At 40.1% G+C, this 19,829-nt stretch overlaps 1 protein-coding gene across 1 annotated transcript in view; it reads left to right on the forward strand.

The window, feature by feature from the left end:
* Positions 1-11,407: 11,407 nt before the first annotated feature.
* The window catches only part of MMRN1 (multimerin 1), a 47,032-nt gene continuing 38,610 nt past the window's right edge, over positions 11,408-19,829 (forward strand). Inside the window, exon 1 of the mRNA XM_009474705.2 lies at positions 11,408-12,014. Within this exon, the coding sequence (XP_009472980.1) occupies positions 11,488-12,014 (527 nt within the window). The 5' untranslated portion in view covers positions 11,408-11,487. The remainder of the gene's footprint in view (positions 12,015-19,829) is intronic.

The raw sequence follows: 19,829 nt of genomic DNA on the forward strand, positions 1-19,829 counted from the left end.
GGAAAATTTTGTTATTGCAAAGGGTAAGCATAGCTAACACACAATCATAAACAAGTGTCTTAGACCCTGACTTGCCACATGACAGTAAAATGCGCTGCTCAGTTCAAGCAGTTTGAAAAGCCAGGAATAAGCTGTTGTCATTTGATTTTACTGTGCCTTGTAAATTTGTCAAGCCTGTATTTCCCAGCAGACCACACAACCCATTTTATAGAAGCATGGAGCTTCCCAGGAAGCCAGGCGCAGCCCAGCCTGCCCTGTTCTGTTACATTTGCTTTGGATTTTCACCAGCAATGCACCAGTTTGTTGCATCTGTATTAAAGACTAGATTGCCTGAATTCTCCATCATTATACTCCAAATCCATGAGCAAAAAGGGGAACACACCTTTTATGGAAACCCGAGAACTTACTCTTAGTTTAATTAAACTCTAAGCCATTTCATCAAATAACTACTTTTAGTCCAATTACAATGATACTTACACAATTCAAATGAAATACAGTTAAAAATGACATATACGCAAACTTCCTAGAACCTACCCCTTTCTCTGGTATTGTGCTCCCCCTTGCGCTGCCCCTCTGGGTATGAAGGTTGATGGCTTCAAGCCGTGGGCAGGGAGTAACAGCACAGTCAGCATCTCCTCTCTGGGAGGAGCGGGATGTTGATTCTTCCTTCTCAACCCAGGATCTGTGGTTGGGCTCATTTTTATGTTTGGTAATAGCATCTACACTCTGCTCTTTCTTCCTTGGTCTGTGATACCATGTTACAGCCACATTTGTGTGTTTAACGTATGTTATATACTAATTCTTTGTTCTCTTCCCTTACCACTAGAGCTGGTTTTACCCAGCTGCCAAAGTTGGTTTCCTTTGATAACCAATAATCGACCAGTGCTGAGCTGTTCATAGTTGTGGGTCCTGTGAAATGATCCTGTGCCTGCTAGTTACTGCTACAATGAAACAAGTAAAAACAAAGCTTCGAAGAAACGAAAACAAGTCCAGACCTTCCAGAAATGCTTTTTGGTAAAAATAGAGAAAGGAAGAGAAGCATCTAGTTCACCCCCCTTCCTCTGAATGGAAAAAAAGAGCCAGAGGAGATAGAAATAATCAGTCCTCAAAGGACTCAGTGCTCTGGCATTCCTCAGGAGTGGAAAGACAGTTGCACTTACAGCAAGATCAGCTGGAGAAAAAAAATCTGCAGATGTTGAAAGAGCAGGACAGGATTGCTCTCTCTATTTGAATTGGTTTGGAAGAGCTGAAAATCATGTACAAAAGTTACAGGGCCTTTCTAACCAGTGATATTCATTGCAATACAATATATGAAGTCAGGGTCACACCCCTCCCAGGCCAAGAAACAGCTGCTCAGATTAGTGGCTGCTCTGTTGTTTCTAGGTCTCTGAAAGATCCTGGTACTTACGACCCATCAATGTGACTTCCAATGAAACCCCAGGGCTTTCCACAATAGATGTTTCCTGTTCCCTCTAGAAAGGGTAACAGTAGATTAAGGTTTAATCTTGAAGGGAAGGTCAGGTCTTGCTCACTCCTAATTCTTCCAGTGATCCCGTCGAAAATGCGTTCACGTTGGGCACTCCAAGAGGTTGTGTTCCCAAAGCCCCTTTGCTGCTCCTGCACCAAGTTTGAACAGTGCAGTTGATTGATGCTTGGAAAATGTCTTTCTCTGTTCTTCTTTTTGGTGTCTGAATATTACATAGAAGGCTTGAGCAAATCTCAGTGTCTTCCTAGGAAGGCTCAGGGAGGCTGCCTGATCTTTTCATAAGCATTTAAAGGCACTTCAGAAGATAAAACAGACAGGCCCATATTGCTGTACCTCCTGTAGGAACACTGTGCTAGGTGTCATACTGTGGTCTTACATTCCTCGGTTTCTAAAAGAGCTGGTAGCAGGTCCTACCTTTCAGCTACACATGATAAAACATATCAGGTTCAATGCATCACCATTCTAGCTCTGTAGCAGAGCTGACAGAAGAGAGAAAAAGGGTTTCACAGAAAGCTTTGAAATTTAAAATCCTTAGCTTACAAAGTGGAGCGATTTTACATTCGTTATTGTTTTGTTTTATTTTGTTTTGTGAGGGATTTTTATTCTGAAAGCTTTTTCTCAGTTATTCAATTTGTTTCTCTTTTATTTCCCTTGCATCTTTTCACCACTGGTGACTGGCGTGGCAATGAAACACACACTTTATTAATTTGGGAATTTTCTAACAACAACAAACCTCCAAACATTTTGATGAAATAAGACTTTGCTATTATTTCTATTTTTTTTTAAGAAATAAACCTCTTCTGCAGATTTACGGGCATGCTCCTGGGGATTCAATCTGAAATGTGACCAAAACAAAGAATGCAGGGTGAGAAATAAGAAATCATGCTTATATACTTGGTACAAGGTTTTCCAGCTCTTCCATTTGAAATAAATTGCTGGTGGTCATTACTGCTTGCTGTTACCTCCTTTGACCCTCTCTTAGCCTCCGGTTTTCCCCTTACTGATACAACTTAGAAAGACAGACCTTTCAAATCCAAGCACTCATGTGGCACTTATTGTGTCATGGCTGCTATACATGAGCATACATACATATATTTAGATTTAGTACTCACTTCCAAAGCTTATTATTTTCTAAATTAGGCTCCTTCAGGCTGCATTCCAACTCTAAACTCCCAGCTGCAGCAGCCATTGCATAGCACATTAGTCAAACCTCCTTCGCTTTTTGGTTCCAAGGGAAAAATTAGTCACTACAACAGATCTACAATTGCTCAAATTGGAGATTACACAGAGAGGTTCCTGTTGCCCTCCTTTTGTTTTTCTCCCAGGGCATGTCAAGACTTCTAACTAATTTTCTAGGAATAGAATTAATTGCACGGGCCAGAGAAAAGTCTCTCAAATCTGTTTTCCATATGATGGGGAAAGCTTCTCTGTAAATAGCAGCGGGCTTGCTCCTGAAGCTTGGAACAACATCCTTCTGTTGCAAGATCAGAGGACTTTGAGAAGCCTTCACTATAGATAAGTTTCACATATTTTCAAGCTTTCCAGGAAAACAAAGCATGGCCCCATATAGTAAGAATCCACACAGTAGCAGGATGCGTGGTATTAAGTCTGGGTGGAAAGGATATTTTTGAAACTCTTGTGTCAAAGGCTAACATGAAGAGTAAATTTCAGCTGGTTTGGGATACCTTTTCTGACAAATCCATGTTTTTAGGCTTTCCCTATGGCTATGCACCATTTTCTGACTGGAAAATTAAAACATGATCCCACTGGACACATCTGGAGGTAATTTGCCCGACTTTCAAATGCTGAATCTTAAGGAACATAGGTCTTTAAGTATCTTTATAAGCAGAGGAAAAGGGAGAACAACATGATAAAGCAAATTCTATAAAAGTAACTGAGCAGGTTAAATCAAAATCAGTGTTGGAAATTGGCTCCAGCTAGTCATTGCAAATCAGATTAATCTCTTGTACAGGCATTCAGCACCCTCAGCTCTTCTACCAAGCCTATTCATATAATAACCTGCTTACAGATCCAACTAGAGAAAACATCCCTCTGCCACATGACTGCTCCACTCTAGAGAGAGGTACTTTTGCAGATTCTCCTGCAATGTGCAGCTAACTGGTTCAGTTCTGGGACTCAACTTACCCCTGAGTGACATGTGAATGAAATTAAGACACTACTATAGCCTGACACAATATACTTCAAGCCACAGAGATGCCAGTTGGGAAACACCAAGCAAATCGAGTTTCTTTCCCTACTGAACTAGAATATCATTATCAAACCAAATCTCACCACAAAAAAATAGAAACTGACACATTTATTCCTGTGCAATTCATACACCCACCCTATGAGCAGCAACAAGCTCTAGTCACGTATCCAACCAAACCTGGACAAATTTCAAGCACAGCAGCAAAAATTAGGAGGCAGAATTATGGATAAACTTAGATTTAAATTTATGTATACTGAAATGTCTACAGCTGTATTATCACCTTCCCTTTTAGGTTTCTATCCCACTAAGCCTTTTCAAATGCACCCAGGCAGAGTTTGGCACCAGGCCATAGCCTGATGCGTAATGGAAGCACTTCATAGCTATCTGCATGCTACCAGTTGCAACACTGGGGCCTCAGTGCTGGAAAACGGAAACAGAGTAATTCTGTGTATAAAATGATGAAAATTAAATCGACCCATAGGTGCCTCAGATGAGCAAAATGCAGAAAAACAAAACATCATGAGCAGAACTCCTGTGATCTTAGGAAATCACATGCAGACTTTTTATAGTAAATTTTTATCTTGATTGTATCCATTAAGACTTGTTCTTTGCATATCTTGCATATGTTCCTTCTGCTTAAAAAAAGCAAATGGCTTCTCACTATCCCTTAAAGGAGCTGTGACTCTCATTCCAGACTAAGCTGCTTGGGGTGGGGCGGGGGGGGGAGAAATCTATTTTCCATTAAATACATATCTACAAGAAAAGTGATGAAAGAGTGTGGTTGTAGAAAGCCAAGTCTGTATATTTGCCATGGAAACAGCAGTTATAAGAAACACAGTGATGGGAGGAATATCAGCAATCACTTCAGTTTGATATTTCCAGCATGCAGACATAGCAAACTGTAGGCTGCTCCTCATGCAGCTTGATAGACTCAACAGTTTTATTACCTTGGTAATTATGGGTCACTTCTGGCTGCTACTTTTGAAATGTCCTAGGTATCCTTTACTATACCTATATCCTTTACTATATTCAGGAAATACAACGAGTGAAATGGAGAGGAGAAAGCAAGGGTAAAAAGGGCTCTCACCTTACACTGGGCTCCCACCTCATTTTTGTGAGGCCAGCAGTAGCCCTGTTGCACATTTAATTTACTCATCTGCCTGCTTGTTTAGCTCCTGGCACAGGCACACAGTGTAAGGAAGGAGAGGGACTTCTCTGGAGATGCCCTGGAGACAAAGCAGCATAGGCCTTATTCTGGTGTTCTACTTTTTGAAGTTTTTTGGTTTGTCCATATCAGGAAAAGCTTGAAATTAAAAGCACCTCTCAGCTCTAAGAAAGCTCAGTCAAAGCTGCAAGTCCAAATTTTAGCACAAGGTTCCCTTTCCAGAACTGTCACTACTTCTGTAATTGTCATCTCTCTGTTCTTTGCCTCTTATCAGTTTCCTTTCCATGTGATGCCCCGTTCCCCTTCAGTTGCCTCTCTCTCACTTCATTATTCCCTTCCTTTTGCTACCAAAGCTGTAGTGAAAGCATCCCGATCTCCCTTCTCCTCCCTACCGATGTGAACAAAATCCCAGCCAAACCAAGGAACCATTTTTGCCAAAGGAAAGAGACACACATGCTGAATGCAGTCTGTTAGCACCAGACTCTGCAAAACAGAGCTCACGCTCTGGAGAAATTAGCAGCACTTGATGACCTGCCCATAATAAGAATGCCAAGGGGTTTGGCTGCTTCCAGGGTTCAGGTGAACGCTGCTCTTCCAGTCACTTGCAGCAGTGCTGTTCAGGAGGGTTGATCACTCCTTGTCAAGCCACCTTCAGCCATGAGAAAGAAGCCCAGCACAGATATGAATGTGTGCTATCAATAGAGGAAATTTTTACTGCTCTGGTCTTTTGTCACAGCCCTGGCTTCCTTCTAGTTTCCACAGAATATTATTGATCGATATGCTAGGGAATGAGCTAGCATGGGAGCTTTTCAGTGCTTATCTCTAGCAGCACCAGTTTGTTTTTCATGGGGTGTTGCTAACGAAGCTTTGTCAGTGGCAGATATGCGTGGGAATTTCACACTATCAGACAGATGACAAGTGCATCCAGGAAGTTTCTGTCCTTCAGAAATGATTACTTAGTCCCCAGCTTGCCACATTCTCCTGAAGATAAGGCCTTGATTCCTGGGGCTAGCCAAGCTTTTCTTAGTGTTGGATTTAAAGGCTAGATAATTGACTGTTGCTTTCCTATGTCTTTGGCTGATCTCTTGGCACTTGGGAATGGTTCGGTCTCCAGAATAGTGTGAGCATTCCCTTAACTAAGCTGTCTTTTAGCACCATTGCCTAGAGGCTGCTAAAAGAGGCTACAATGCTGACCAAAGATCAGAGCCTACATCACCCATGGGAGACAGTACGGGGAAGGAAATGGCCAAGGTTAGAGCTCTGCACCAATGACTTATTTCTTTTGTTCTAGGAAAATCCTAGTGTTCTTTGGTATATTTGCATATCAAAATAATTTCTAGATAGGAAATGCTAGGAACAGCTTGCAGCTTTTTTTTTTTTTAAATTAACCCAGACCATTGCCAATTCCCACTTACCTGATGTCAACTTTGCCCTAAGGATAGGCTGAAGTCAGAGAAAAGCAGAGAGCCATCTCATTCATCGGCTGCCACAGTTGCCACATAAAAGATGTTTTCAATACATAAATGTCTCTGAAGGCTAAAAACTTGCCCACAGGCAAAGGAAAAGAATATATTGGAATACACTTTAAAATCACAGCTATTACATGATACTTCAGCAAAGATATACTCAGATACTGTATGGTATTTTGTTTGCTTAGTTTGATCAAGAGTGATGCTGATGATGGAGTACGACTCTCTGCCTTAGCTGGATCCAGATTGCAGCTGAGTCATCAAAACCACTAAGAATTCATGCTGTAACCATGCAAACTTCACATACTGACCTTTAATCGGAAAATCCCTCTGCTGCTATGTCATTTCTATACAAAGTAAAGATTTTTCCTGTTACTACTGTTCTAAGCAAAGTAAGATTCAAAGGAGTTATTTTCTGAGAGGGACACGGTGGTCTGTATTACGCAATCAAAACAAATCTAAAGAAATCTTGTTGATTCATTGAATCTTATTTTAGATGTAAAATTTTAACTTCCTGGATTGACTTTTATGGAGAAATATTCTTGTCTAAATACACAATGGTTATAACCAGTAAAATGTAGCCACTTGAGCATGATGGCATCTCTTATATTGTGTGCTTTTAATTCATGCTAACCAGCCATATACATTGGATACGAGCTGTTAACTTAAAAAATAATAATATGGGAATTCAGAATTGCTCAGAAGACTTCAATATGCATTTGGAGCTTACAAGAACAAGAGACTTTCTCTTCTGATATAGAGGGGTATCAGAGCTCTTCATATAACTTGATGAGAATTTCCTGCATCATTGCAGAGTGACTACGGAAGTGATTTCTTCTTCTTCCTGATCCTGATGTGCCTATTTTCATGCCTTTAGGGCTGCCCTATCCCATCTGTATATGAGAGAAGAAAGTAAAGTGGCTTTTCACTGGACCAGCTCAGCTGGTACCAAGAGGCACTGCAAGCAATGTGAAAAATTACCATCTCCAATACAAATGTGTTTTATCTGGGGCAAGGGAAAGCCAAATTCTCCCAGCAGTAGGCATGCCAGTGGAATAAAATGCTATTCAATAACAGCTTTCTCACATAGAAACTCTCTTTTTTTACCGTATCACTTGTGACACTAGGTGCTAAGCAGGCATACTGCCCACGGTCTGAGCAGCATTTTACAGCTGCTGTTGTAGCTGCCACCATAGGTAGAGAAGACGATCTGGCTGTGCAGTCCTTGGCCTGGATAGTTCTGGGGTGCCTAACCCCTGTGGCTTTGGACTACTCTGACTCAGGCTGGGGACAGCTTTGCTACTGGTAAACCCCAAGAGTGAGGATGATAGAGAGCTGTGAGACAGACCATGGCTGTGTGGCAGAGGCTTATAGAAGTTATTAAATAATCTGGAGAATCAACAGTAGCTCTGCTAAAGTGGCTGTGCAGTCTGATAACCGCAGAAGAGAGCAAACCTGATGCTCCCTTTATAGTGCTTGAGGAGAGCTGAAAGTCCCTGAAGATGGTTCAAGTTATTCAATGAGATGAGCAGGGATTCGTTTGAAGTCGCAGTGTTGAATGTGCGCCATTAGCAGATGTTAAATATGAAAGTGTTTCTAAAATCCCAGCTGTTGGTCAGCTTACTCAGGCTTCAGTAAAGTACTTGCCTTATCTGGAGAGCCACAGCTGTGACCCTGAAAATAAGTACTGTTCTTTCTTCCACAATACCAAACAGGGATAACTCTTGTGAGCAGAAGGGTACTGCTTTTCTATGTAATGTAGCCTGGTGATTTAAATGCCCCCCAGGAGTGCAGTTGCATCTTCAGACTACATTTCCACCTCCCAGGAAACTGCTTCTTTTACCATCCTGTGCTCTCATGGGAGATCAGAGACTCTCCATCCCTCCTGATGAATGTGCCAATATATACATAAAAGCTAAGACTCATTGGGTGAAAGAATATGTGTACAACAACAAGCATGAGTGTAGATGGGCACTTAATATAGACTGGGAACCAGCTTCTGCTCCAAGGTCAACTTTTAAATTTTTCAGTAAAAGCCCATGAGGCCAGCCCAACATGTAGAGATTTCAATAACACTGATACACAACTAATACAAAAAATGTGGCACCTATGGCTTTATGCATAAGGGAGTAAGCAGCATGTTGAGTGGGAGTTTTCAGGATAATTTTGAACCTATTTCTACCTAAGTTTCACCAAATGCATCGATGTGCTTATCTTCCTAGGTTCAATTTGCACTGAGACAAGCAGCACTTGGATGTGAACTAATGCTGAAAAACAATCTATAATGAGCTTGGGATTCAGATCCAGCATGCAGCAATCTGAAAATGGATATCCCGAGTTTCCTACAGTCCCGAGATTGTTTTGCTAAATAAAAACAGCTTCACACAATTTTATCTTTTAATCAACAGCCCAGACATGTACTAATAAAATCATATTAACAATAGATTTTCATTTTGGAGTATTCAGACAGGGAAATAAACATTGTTGTTATAATGAAATCTACCAACCACCAAAAGCCAGACTCTTCTACACTGCTCTTCTCTGCACTGGTAGAAATCTAGTTGCTTCCCTGAGTTTAGAGGCAGAATTAACACTTGCAGTGGAGTAACTCAAAGCAGAATCCAAGCTTAGTTTGCTATAAGGCACTCTGACTGTATAAATAAACACAGTACACAGCTGCTGTGATTTTTCCTTTTTAAAGCCAGCTTGCATTTAATTTGCAAATACGATCAATACTAATTTACCCCTCATTTTGCCTTGGGATTTCTAAAAATATGAGATGACAAATGCTAAATCAGGTAATGGTATTAATTCAAAATCTCAAATATAGAGCTCAAAAAGAGAAGCATTCACATGGAATACCTTATGTTAGCCTTTAAATGAGATTGTTCATCAGACTGGCTCCTGTGTTCTACATTCAAAGAGCATTTACAGATTTTCACTATGAATAAGATAAAGAGAGGAGGAATAAAGTCTACAAAAGGGAGCCCAACTGCATTTCTTTTCTAACATGTTGTATCGCAAAATCACATCTGTTTTACTTGCACAGTAGAAGCCTACATTTTACCGAGACAATAAAACAGAAAAATAAAATTATAGCAAATGGAAAATCTAACCCTTTAGCACACCTAAAAGGCCACACTATCACCTGGAAACTGAAAGCAAGGCACTGTTATCCAAATCTTTCAAAACAGGAACAGCCATCACAGAGATTTACTTGACTGCAATAAGAGCTAGTGGTTTATCCTCTTATCCTCCATGGTTGGTTTGTTTGTTTTTGTTTTTGTTTTTTTTTTTTAAAGTATCTTCTGAAAAGAACTGCAAGTCATTTACCAGCTTTTCCATGGTGTCACTGTTGATCATCAAACTTCCATGGAATGGGGATTTTGATTCTGGTTTTGAGAAAAGGTGATCCTCAAATAATATGAAGCATGCCCCAGAGATGCTGTTCTGTTTCCAGGTGCGTAAGGTTGCTTTCATAGATGCATTGTCCATAGTCCTTAGTGCAGCACTTGTGTCAGTGGCTAGAGGGTTTTTGAACAGGTTGACATTACCCTCTCTGATCTACTTGGTTCCTGACAAGTCTATTCTGTTACTGGTTTGTCCCTACTTTAAAATGTCATGTTACATTTCTCTATGCAATTTCTTCAGCGATTACCTTTTCCCTTTCTTTTCCTTCAACAAGAAACTAACTCTCCTTAGTCTCAGAGAGCTGGAGAGTGGCAGTAGAGGAAGAAAGATTCCTTCTCCTCTTCCCTGACTGCAATATTCAACCTTGCAGCTACTAAGCATAATTTCATAGAGTAATATAGATTGGAAAGGACATCCAAAGGTCATCTGGTCCAAAACCCAACTCAAAGCAGGGCTTAGATCACATTGCTCAGAGTCTTGTCTAGCTGAGTTTTGAATATCTCCAGGCATGGAGATCCCACAACTTCTCTGGGTAACCTGCTCCAGTATTTGTCTACCCTTCTAGTGTAAAAAATTATCTTTACTCTTTGTACTGAATATCCATCTCCCCAGATCTTTTCTGCACGTAAAGTTACAATATTATGTTTAGGCTGCAATTAATATTGTTTTAGAATAATATTAATCATAATTAATTAATTGTAAAAGTATGCGATAAAAGGGAAAGAATGGACTCAGTGATTCAGGATATTCCTTTCGGTCTTGTCTATGGGTGGCATTCCGCTAGCAGATTTAGACATATGGATGTAGAGGTTCATAAATATAGATCTGCATGTGAACCAGGTGTCTAAACTCCAATTACAGCCAATGGGGATCTAGGATGGGACTCAGTTGCCCCTGTGTAACCCTTTAACACCATTTTAAATGCTCTCAAGTATCCTGCCCCAGAAGGGCACGTCTCCCATAGATCATATGCCACCTCTGCCAGGCCCACGTAGGTGTTTCTAGAGAATCTGAAATGACACCAGACACCTATGGGCAATGCTATAGAAATAGTTCATAGATATTGTTGTATGAACTATAGAAATAGGATGCAGCATAAATGGCCAATGACCTACAGGTGAATGATTACATTCGAAGGCTTGTGGTACAACGATGAATACAGGGTGAACCTCTTCCTTATCATCTCCTCACTCTTGGCAGCAGTGTGCTTAAACATTCAAACAAAAAGAGAAGACACAGCAAACTTTCAGCATTATGTAGCACACCAGTTTTGCCAACTCTTTTTTCAATAACAAGGTCACAAGTACGAACCATCCAAAGGGCACATGTGACAAGTCACTTCTGTTCTCTGTACACAGACATGTGAAAGGAAAATTACCTAATAATTTCAGTTTTTATCCCCCAGGATTACTTCACAGTACATATTTTTCCACATTTCTATTGTGTCATTAATCTTTATCCTGTGCCTTCTGCAGAAACTTCTTTTTTCCTCCCACAAAGGCTGCCAGGCTCCTGCTCTCCAAGGGGTCACAGGTTGCAGAGGAATCCACAGAAACAGGAAACCAGGCTTCCTCAGGCAGTTTTGAAACACCAAAACCTGTTTCCTTTCTACAAAAATAAAGCCTGTCAGGGCATCCTCTGGGTAGGCTCACTGTATGAGCAGCAGCTCAGGAGGAGGGAGAAGCTACAGGATTTCTTGCCTGGGAAATACATGTGAGATAACTTGTAGCTTTTACAAACCAGCAGAATGAAGGAGATAATCTTCTTGCTGCTCCTATTGCATTTACAGAGTGGCAGCATTGGATATAATACTCCAGGAAAGCTCTGGACCACAGGCCAGGGTGGTGAAACCCAGACAAGTCACTCAGACTTGACTCCATCTCCGACCACAATTGTCGGGTCACCCCATTCTGACATCCAAGCTGCTGAATCGAGTGCCTCACAGGGACCTCCCTTTGCATCTTCAGGCAAGACTCTGGGAATGGAAGCAGTGAAGAAAACCTTCAATCCTACAACCTCTACCCCTGCAAGCCAGTCAAATGGACACAGTGATGGTGACTCTGACAAAGATGAGATGGAAAGCTCATCTAGCAACAAAGGGACATTTCTACAGAGCAATGCTAGAGAGGTCCCTCACCAGCAAGAGGTCACTACAAGCCAGGATACAGCTAAAGGGAATAGATCTCTCAAGCAGTCATCCCACAGCACTGGTATCACCAGCACCCAGCAGGATGTCAACTCCAAAGCATCTGGCTTTGAAACTACCAGAGGAAAGTAAGGAAAGTTACATATTTTTTCTTGTCTCCTATGTACTGCTTAGGAATGGTTATCTTCTTGTTCCCGGTGAAATAATTGGCAAAACTTCTAATAATTTCAGTAAAATAGTTTTCTGAGCTTAAAGAAGACCATATAAAACAAGCAAAGGACCAAACCTGCACTATTTACTCAGTCAAAACCATACATTTGTAACAGAGTAATGCTACGATATTTTATTCCTCAGGGTAGCTATCTCAAAACCAATGGGAAAGTCATTATCACATACGGGTAGGAAAGGACTACAATAGATGCCTCCCTGTTTTATGCACAGTAAACTTTTGTTGTTTTTTTTTTTTCTTTCTTTTTTTGTGGGTAAAAGAAATTGCAAATGCACTTTTTCATTTGGAATCTATTAAAAATGATTGTGTTTGTACACTTCTCCACTAAATTAAAAATACAAGCAATTAAGTGTACAAAATACATCAATGTTTTACAATTTGAAACACCTTATTCTGTAATAAAAACTTATGGAAAGTGGTGTTGCAGGTGAATGTGCATTCAGAACTGTATAACTTAATACGTAGTTGCTATGCATAACAGAGTATATCAAATCGTACTGTCTAGTTTTATAGCTCTGGAACACTCCATTATTTTCTTTGTACCCCAATGTCTTCAATTCTCAATGGGGATGTTAATACTGACTTTGGAAATGTTGCAAGGTTCACTTAATTGCTGATATATATTCAGATACTGGTAGAAAACGGAAGACAGAAAGGATTGGTTGTTTTCCACAGTATTTATGGAGAGTGGGCTTTCAGAATATAGATTTCTTCTTTTGATAGTACTTGCCCAAATGTTAGCGTCCAAAAGGAGAAAAAAATTCTTGCTTAAATTCACACAAAAGAGAATAAATCACTCCTTAGAAATACTCCTACAATTATCTTGCTACGTGTGGCTGAGAGCTAATGTTCCTTCAGCTCAAAGAAAAGATTCCCATTGACCTGAGCATGTTTTGGATCATGCAAAAGTGTAATAATGCACAAAGACCCAAAGGAAAGGAATCCTTTGCCTCCACTTGGTAGAGACACCCCAGTAAGGAGCTGTGTTTCCCAGCTAGCTTTCTGAGCATACTCCTTCAGTTGTGAATGTCATCTGTTACAACACCTTACTACGGTGTTTGGCAGAGTGTCTGAGTTAACCTGAGTTAAATGGGTTCTCGTTAGGCATGAGAGCTGATAACTGCATCTCCATTAAAATAGGCCTTAACATATGCTAACCTTAGAGCCTTTAGCTTTCTCAGCTTTTTTCAAAAATAGTATTTCAGTGAAATTAATCTTCAGAAAAACTCTCTGAATCATCAGGTATTGTTTCTACTTTTTACATAAGATATAAATATAGAAAGCAAAAAATTAGTCTCTGGTGAACAAGGTCTCATATTTTATTTATCATAATGGGATGTGGTTGCAGCTGCAAAGAGGCAAAATAAGCAAATCTTGTATTGGTTAGCACCTTATTTCATGAGTGGTTGAGGAGCAACCTGCTGTGCAACATGCATAAAGGTCTTCTGGTTTTTTTTGAACCCATTGAGCAAGTTAGCGACAAAGCTAGGATTGCATATGGAAGTTAAGGGAGTGTGTAACAGCATGAAACCCCAACATAAAACAGAATGCTGAATCCCCACTCTCTTAAACTGCTGGGCTACACAGCCTCTCTCTAGCAAATGCCTACAGTTCTAGGTGTGGGTCGATCCTTTTCACATTAAGATTCTTGCATTATAAACCTTGTCTTCCTACCACATACAAGTGTTTTTACAATCAGCTAAGGTGTTTTGAGCTTTTCTTCCAGTTTTGCCACCGACCTGGACTGTGATTTAAGTAGGTCACTTCACTATTCTGTCTCCCTTTCCCTATGAATTAGACCTAGATGAATAATAAAAAGTCTCTTGTGACTCATTTTTTTTTTCAGTAAAGTAATGAAAAAATGCCAAGTCTAGTGTGCTCAATATTACTGACCACTGCTGTGAAACACCTGGAAAGCTACTGCTAAGAAACTATGCATAAGAAAGCAAGCATTTTATTTATTATGTGCAGGTGTTATCCATTTCTAGCATATGTTTTCTTTTTTAAAAAAATGTTGCATCTTTATTGCAAATAAAGTGAAAGAGATGCTGTAAAACTTCCAATAAAGACATTCAGCTTTCTTTGAGCTTTACTCATTTAATGCCTGAGCACAGCATGAATGAGTCAATAGCAGATTTCATAGTTGTAAAGCATACTACCTCTGAGGAAATTTGGAAGCACAATTTGCTTTTTGGTTTTACTTTGAATTAAAGCAACTCTTTGGTTATAGTCTGTATTCCAACCTGAATTTTTGAGTGACCTTGTAGGAACTGCATGACTCTCATCCTTTATGGCAACCCATTGTGCTAACATATGTGCAGAGATGCTGATGTTAAGAGAAGGAACAATAAAGAGAGGTCGGTGAGAGACAAGAGGAAGGAAAACAAAACAAGAATGAGCATTTGTTTTTTAATATATTTATAATTAATTTTTTATAATAAAAAAAAAACACATATACTTTGTTGGAGAGTCTCCAGGGCTGTCAGATTACCCACAAGGTACAATATATGCCCATTGTACAAGCTTAATTACCCAAATACCCCTTTCTGAAGGAGGTCATGTGCCTTACTGGCTTAATTACAAAGATAATTCCCTCGCTATCTCTACCCTAGATTATCCAAGGATAATATTACGTACACATATCACATACATACTAGAACTAGATTAGAAAAAAGTTCTTCTGGTTCATTCTTTTTTTGCAAAATTCCTGTTAAAATGTCAGAAGAGCACAATTTGGAAATATTTCATGGATTTTCGGAGTCTGCACCTGAAGAATATTTCTGACAACCACCAAGTGTGGCAGGCAGGACACACCCAGGTATGGCAGCTAGCATCACCCCAGAGCTCAAATCGCCTGCTGCAGCCATGGTGATGCTGCAGTGCCAAGGTCAAGCTGGGAAGGCAAACCAGTGAGTCAAGATCAGGCTTGGTGCTGGTGACCAGGATAAGACACAGCCCAGTGATCACTGGGCAAGTCCACAGTGATGGGGAAAGGTCAAAATTAAGCTAGGATGGCAGCTTGCAGGTCAGGATTGACACAGGTGCAACGTGGCCCTGAGCTGAATTTCACCGTGCTCCTGAGCCCATGGGTGGGGTGTATGGGTGGAGACCCCACATCGGGCTGCTCAGGGTGAATAAGGCCCACAAGTGCCATCAGGGTCCTGACAAGTTTCTGTTTCATTTTATTGAAAGAAATGTGCTATTAGAAATGTCAGAAAAAATTCATATTTTGTTTCCTACTGAAACAGAACCGTATTTGCCAAAGGCCATGACTTTATTTTAAAAACTCATCTCAGCTTGTCTTTTCAGGTTCCAGCAGAACTTCTGAGGGCAAAGATGTACTGCAAGAGGCAGTCACCTGATGAGGAGTACAGTCAGTAGGACTAAAGGCTCCAGATGCCAGATTCTGCTGTTAATAAGGCAAAGCTTGGCTTTGAGCCCTTCTATATCACATCCTGATGTGGTATTTTAAGTGCTAAATATTGGGCATATCCTTATGTCTAAAAACACTAAATTCTTCCTTATTCTTCACTGGAATGAAAAAGCAACGAAATCCTGTTCTTTTGCAGTGAAGTGGAACAATTCTATAACTAACCTTAGAACAGGTACAGAAGGACATAATTTATAGATTCTGTAGCTACCTGCTCTCAAACCATTTCAGAAGAGTGGTTTTTCTGGTGAGGTATCCCCCATTCTGGGAGGACCTGCATCCAAGCTTTCAGAAGGGCAAGGAAACTTCATAGGAAGCACAACTGGAATGGCCTGAGCTGAAGGAAAATTACTTTCTTCACTCCTAGTATGAATTTGACTTAAGCTCTGAAATGTAAGGCTTATGTCTCTACAAAAAATATGCTTTTTTTTTTTTTAATTTCTACCTATCTTCAGATTTTCATGCTATCCATATCAATGAATGAAGAAATGCTGGGAAACTAGAGCTGTGCTTCAGCAGCAGAGGGAGAGTTTTTCCAAAGTTCGGTGACATTAAATGTGAGCACCAATTTGGTGTCAAAAAAGAAAACTGATGATACATTCTTTTCAACTGAGTTCATGCGAGATACATCTTTTTTAGCCCATGGAGAGAGAATTGCAGTATTTCACCGTATAAAGCAGCTTAAATAACAGTGGTCCTATGGAACAAGACTGAGGCTGAGTCCTGAGACTAGCACACTTCCATTCAGAACCCAATTTTATTAATCACTTCGAGGCAGCTCCTGAATACATGAGAAACTCATTCAGGCTGTAAATTAACCACACTGTCTCCACATTGTTGGATGGCTCTACATTATTCTTTTCTCTTAGTATGTGTATATTACACATTTTCCAGTTATCATGAATCCACTGAGGGTCTTCATAGACTTCCCCTGCCATTACCTTGGGCAGCGATGAGGTGAGAGTATTTTATTACTAAGCCCAGAAGGGTTTAATAAAGTCGGTACCAGGGACAGGTTTGCTTAGCTGTCACATGTGGTAAGTGTGCTGAAATATTTCATTCTCATGACCAGACCTCTGCATTTCTCCCCAGAAATTGCTTTTGCCTGTATCAGCTCGGTAGCATTTCTAGTGTACTGACAAATTAAAATGAATGGTTAAGCTCAGCAGATGGTTCCAATACACAAGACACGTAGAAACCTGATTTAACTACCTAGTTAAGGCAAGGTTCACAGTCTCTTTTGATCATGTCACTTTTTAATGGAGCAGAGAGAACAATTCTTAAATTGATTTCTTAAGATTTTGCATCACTGTGCATTTACAATAAATAAAGTCATGCATGGCTTAGGTTTCTGCCTCACTAGGTATATTCCATATGACCTGGAAGGAGGAACCTCTTACACTGGTACTTAGGTTGCCTTGGTGGCTAAGTATCAGAGTATGTTTGACAAGCAGTGCTTGCTTTGCCCTCACAATGTTGTATTCCAGGCATGCAGAAGACCTTTGCAATGAGCCCCTCTTCTCCAGCAGCATCTTGAATGTACTGCTGACGTTTGGCTGTAAGCCCACAATCTAATTTTCCTACACATGCTGAACGCAGTATTACGCCCATTGCAGTCCTGAAGACCAAAGCAAATCATTCACCCAAGTGCCGGAATTCACTACTGTATTGCTATTTCATCCACAGAATACATGGGGCAAAGGATATAATTATGCAGTTCCATAATGATGCATGTGGCATGCTACAAAGAAAATGTAACTGTCCAAAGAAAATTTTAATGCCAGTATTTGGAGATTAGTGCTGTCTTCTGCTGAGCACAGGAGTAAAACAGTTAACAGATGACTGAGACTGCTGGTGTGAAGTAGCAAAACACCTTACTGCATTGTGCAGATTAGGTACTACTGCACACTGTACAGCAGTACCGGCACAGGGCAAGAGCTGCACAAGGTCCATGCGATTCATAGACTTTTTGGTTGCATCAGTGCTATTATACCCCATGCATTGAGGAGATCTTGTCCACTGCTGATGTCGCATGCACAGAATGAATTACAGGGTCTGTTTACTCCATTGTGGCGGTCACCTTTTAAGTGGTTCCAGTACCTGGGTGGGAAGGAGCCATTGCGCGAGGTGGTTTACCCAGCTTGCACTACCTCCCAGAGAGACCCTATAGGAGGTTTTGTCTTTCAGGGAGAGAAGAAATGTAAACACATGTCCATACAACTCTGAACCGTAGGTGATAAAATAATTTTGTATAACTAGACAAAAATTCAGGAAATAATAAAATCCAAAGTTCTGGTTTTCTGAGACAGCCTTTCAGTAATGACAGCAAGGCAGAGTCATGACAGACTGTTTTCAGTAGCACAGGAAACATAGCACTGAGGGGAAAAAAAAATCACATCTCCAGCCAGGTTGCTTTTGAGACACTCACAAGATACTTCTTACAAAAGACAAAACACCCCAGCATCTCTTTCTCTTAGCTTCCTCAGAGTCTGGCTATTTAGTTTTCCTGTGATCAGAGTCAGATAAGGCACTACTTTACAGGTGACTTCTGAAATTTTTTAATTAATATAATAAAGGTTTCCACTCATCTCATTACACTAACTACTGCATTAATGCTCATGCTTATCTTTGCTCTTGCTCTTTGTTTCATCTGTCATGGAAACAGCAAGGATTAGGAACAGACTGTTTTCCATCCCTAGTAATGTCTCTTTACCCTACTGCATAGATTAGGATTACTGTAACAAACGACACGGTGTTAGGGTTTGCCTCCCAGCCACTGCAAACATTCGACTCTTTGCAGCATTTCATTTAAGGTACACCAGAAACCTCTGCTCAAGTCTGCACAGAAAATATGCATTCTTACAAATCTGAATATAAATAACATTTTAGAAAACTGACACCAATTTCTATAACAGACGTGGCAAGGAAAAGAACAGCAGTAAGGTGTCCCCATGTGTTCTCCAAAGGCCTTATCTGTGTTGTCAGTTAGAGAATGCAAGTGTTTCAAAAGACAATTTTTCTGCCATATCCATATGCATCTATTCTGTATTACACTCCTGGTAAGTAACACCATAGGTCATGAGGAAAAGCCTGGGGAAAAAAATCACCTTGAATTTCATGGACTTTGGCTGAGAGCCTTTTTGTTCAAGAGCCCCCTAAGAAATCAATCAGTGACAGCGTAAAGATACAGCTCTGCATGAGCAAGTGGCAAATCAGCTACAAAGCAACTGGCAAGGCATTTAACCATTTAATTAAGCTAAATAAGAAAAGCGACACTGTCTAAAACAACACTATAAACAGATTCAGGAACAACATTCACCCCTGGAACTGGGATGGAGCTTCTTTTTTAACGTTTTCATTTTGTCACTTATAAAGGCTTTTTTTTTTTTTTGATCAGTATTTCTCAAAATGTAGAAGCCATTAATGACATACTGCGATATCCTTTTCTGTACATTAGCTTTTCCTTGGCTAACAAACCAGCGAAAACCAGTACCACTGAAGGTCATTTGAGAAGCAGTGACAGTAAACTAGACCAGAACTAGCTTAATAAATTTTGTACTCTGGGTCAATTAGATGATGGAAAATAAATTTATATTCCAGAGGGAAAAATGCAGAATTAAGACCCTTTTAAAGAGCAGTTTGTCTGGGTTTCCAAATGTGTTTTACTGGATGATTCTCAAAGCAGATTAGTGGATATCTTCTCAAAAGTCTTTAGACTTTAGACTCTATCTTTGGGGAAGTTTTATTATTTTGAAGTGCTCTGAACACAGAGAGGGAGATAAGGTCTAAAAGAGCGGATCTGGTTCACAAGAAGACAACTTTTTAAATGCTAAAATAGATTGGCGAAGCACTAGATAAGTGGAAATTGTGAATTAGTTTTTGCAGCACAAGGTAGGACGCACAATTGGTCACAACAGTAAATAAAAAGTTGGATGAGACAAAGAGGCTATTCACAGTCCAAGGCTTCAGCACTGTACATACAAAAAAAGGAAATGAATGATGAGAGTAAAATTTGTGTTTTGTAATAGGCAGGACAAAATGTCAGGACCCTGAATCCTGAAAAAAAAACATTAAACCAATGGTATGACTCCCCCCACCTGATACTTCAGTGTCAACAAGTCAGCTGTTTCTCAGGCTTAGAAACATACCCTATAACATATTTTACCATCGCATACTATATTATATTGCATATTAAATGCACTTTTCAGAGGCTGTCCACATTTTCCATTCCAATCAGCATGTAAACCAGATTTCCCAATTTGATTTGTTTATGGTCAGTCCCTA

This window comes from Nipponia nippon, unplaced genomic scaffold (assembly GCF_047370975.1).
Source record: "Nipponia nippon isolate SJK-2023a ecotype South Korea unplaced genomic scaffold, ASM4737097v1 scaffold_6, whole genome shotgun sequence".
NCBI lineage: Eukaryota > Metazoa > Chordata > Aves > Pelecaniformes > Threskiornithidae > Nipponia > Nipponia nippon.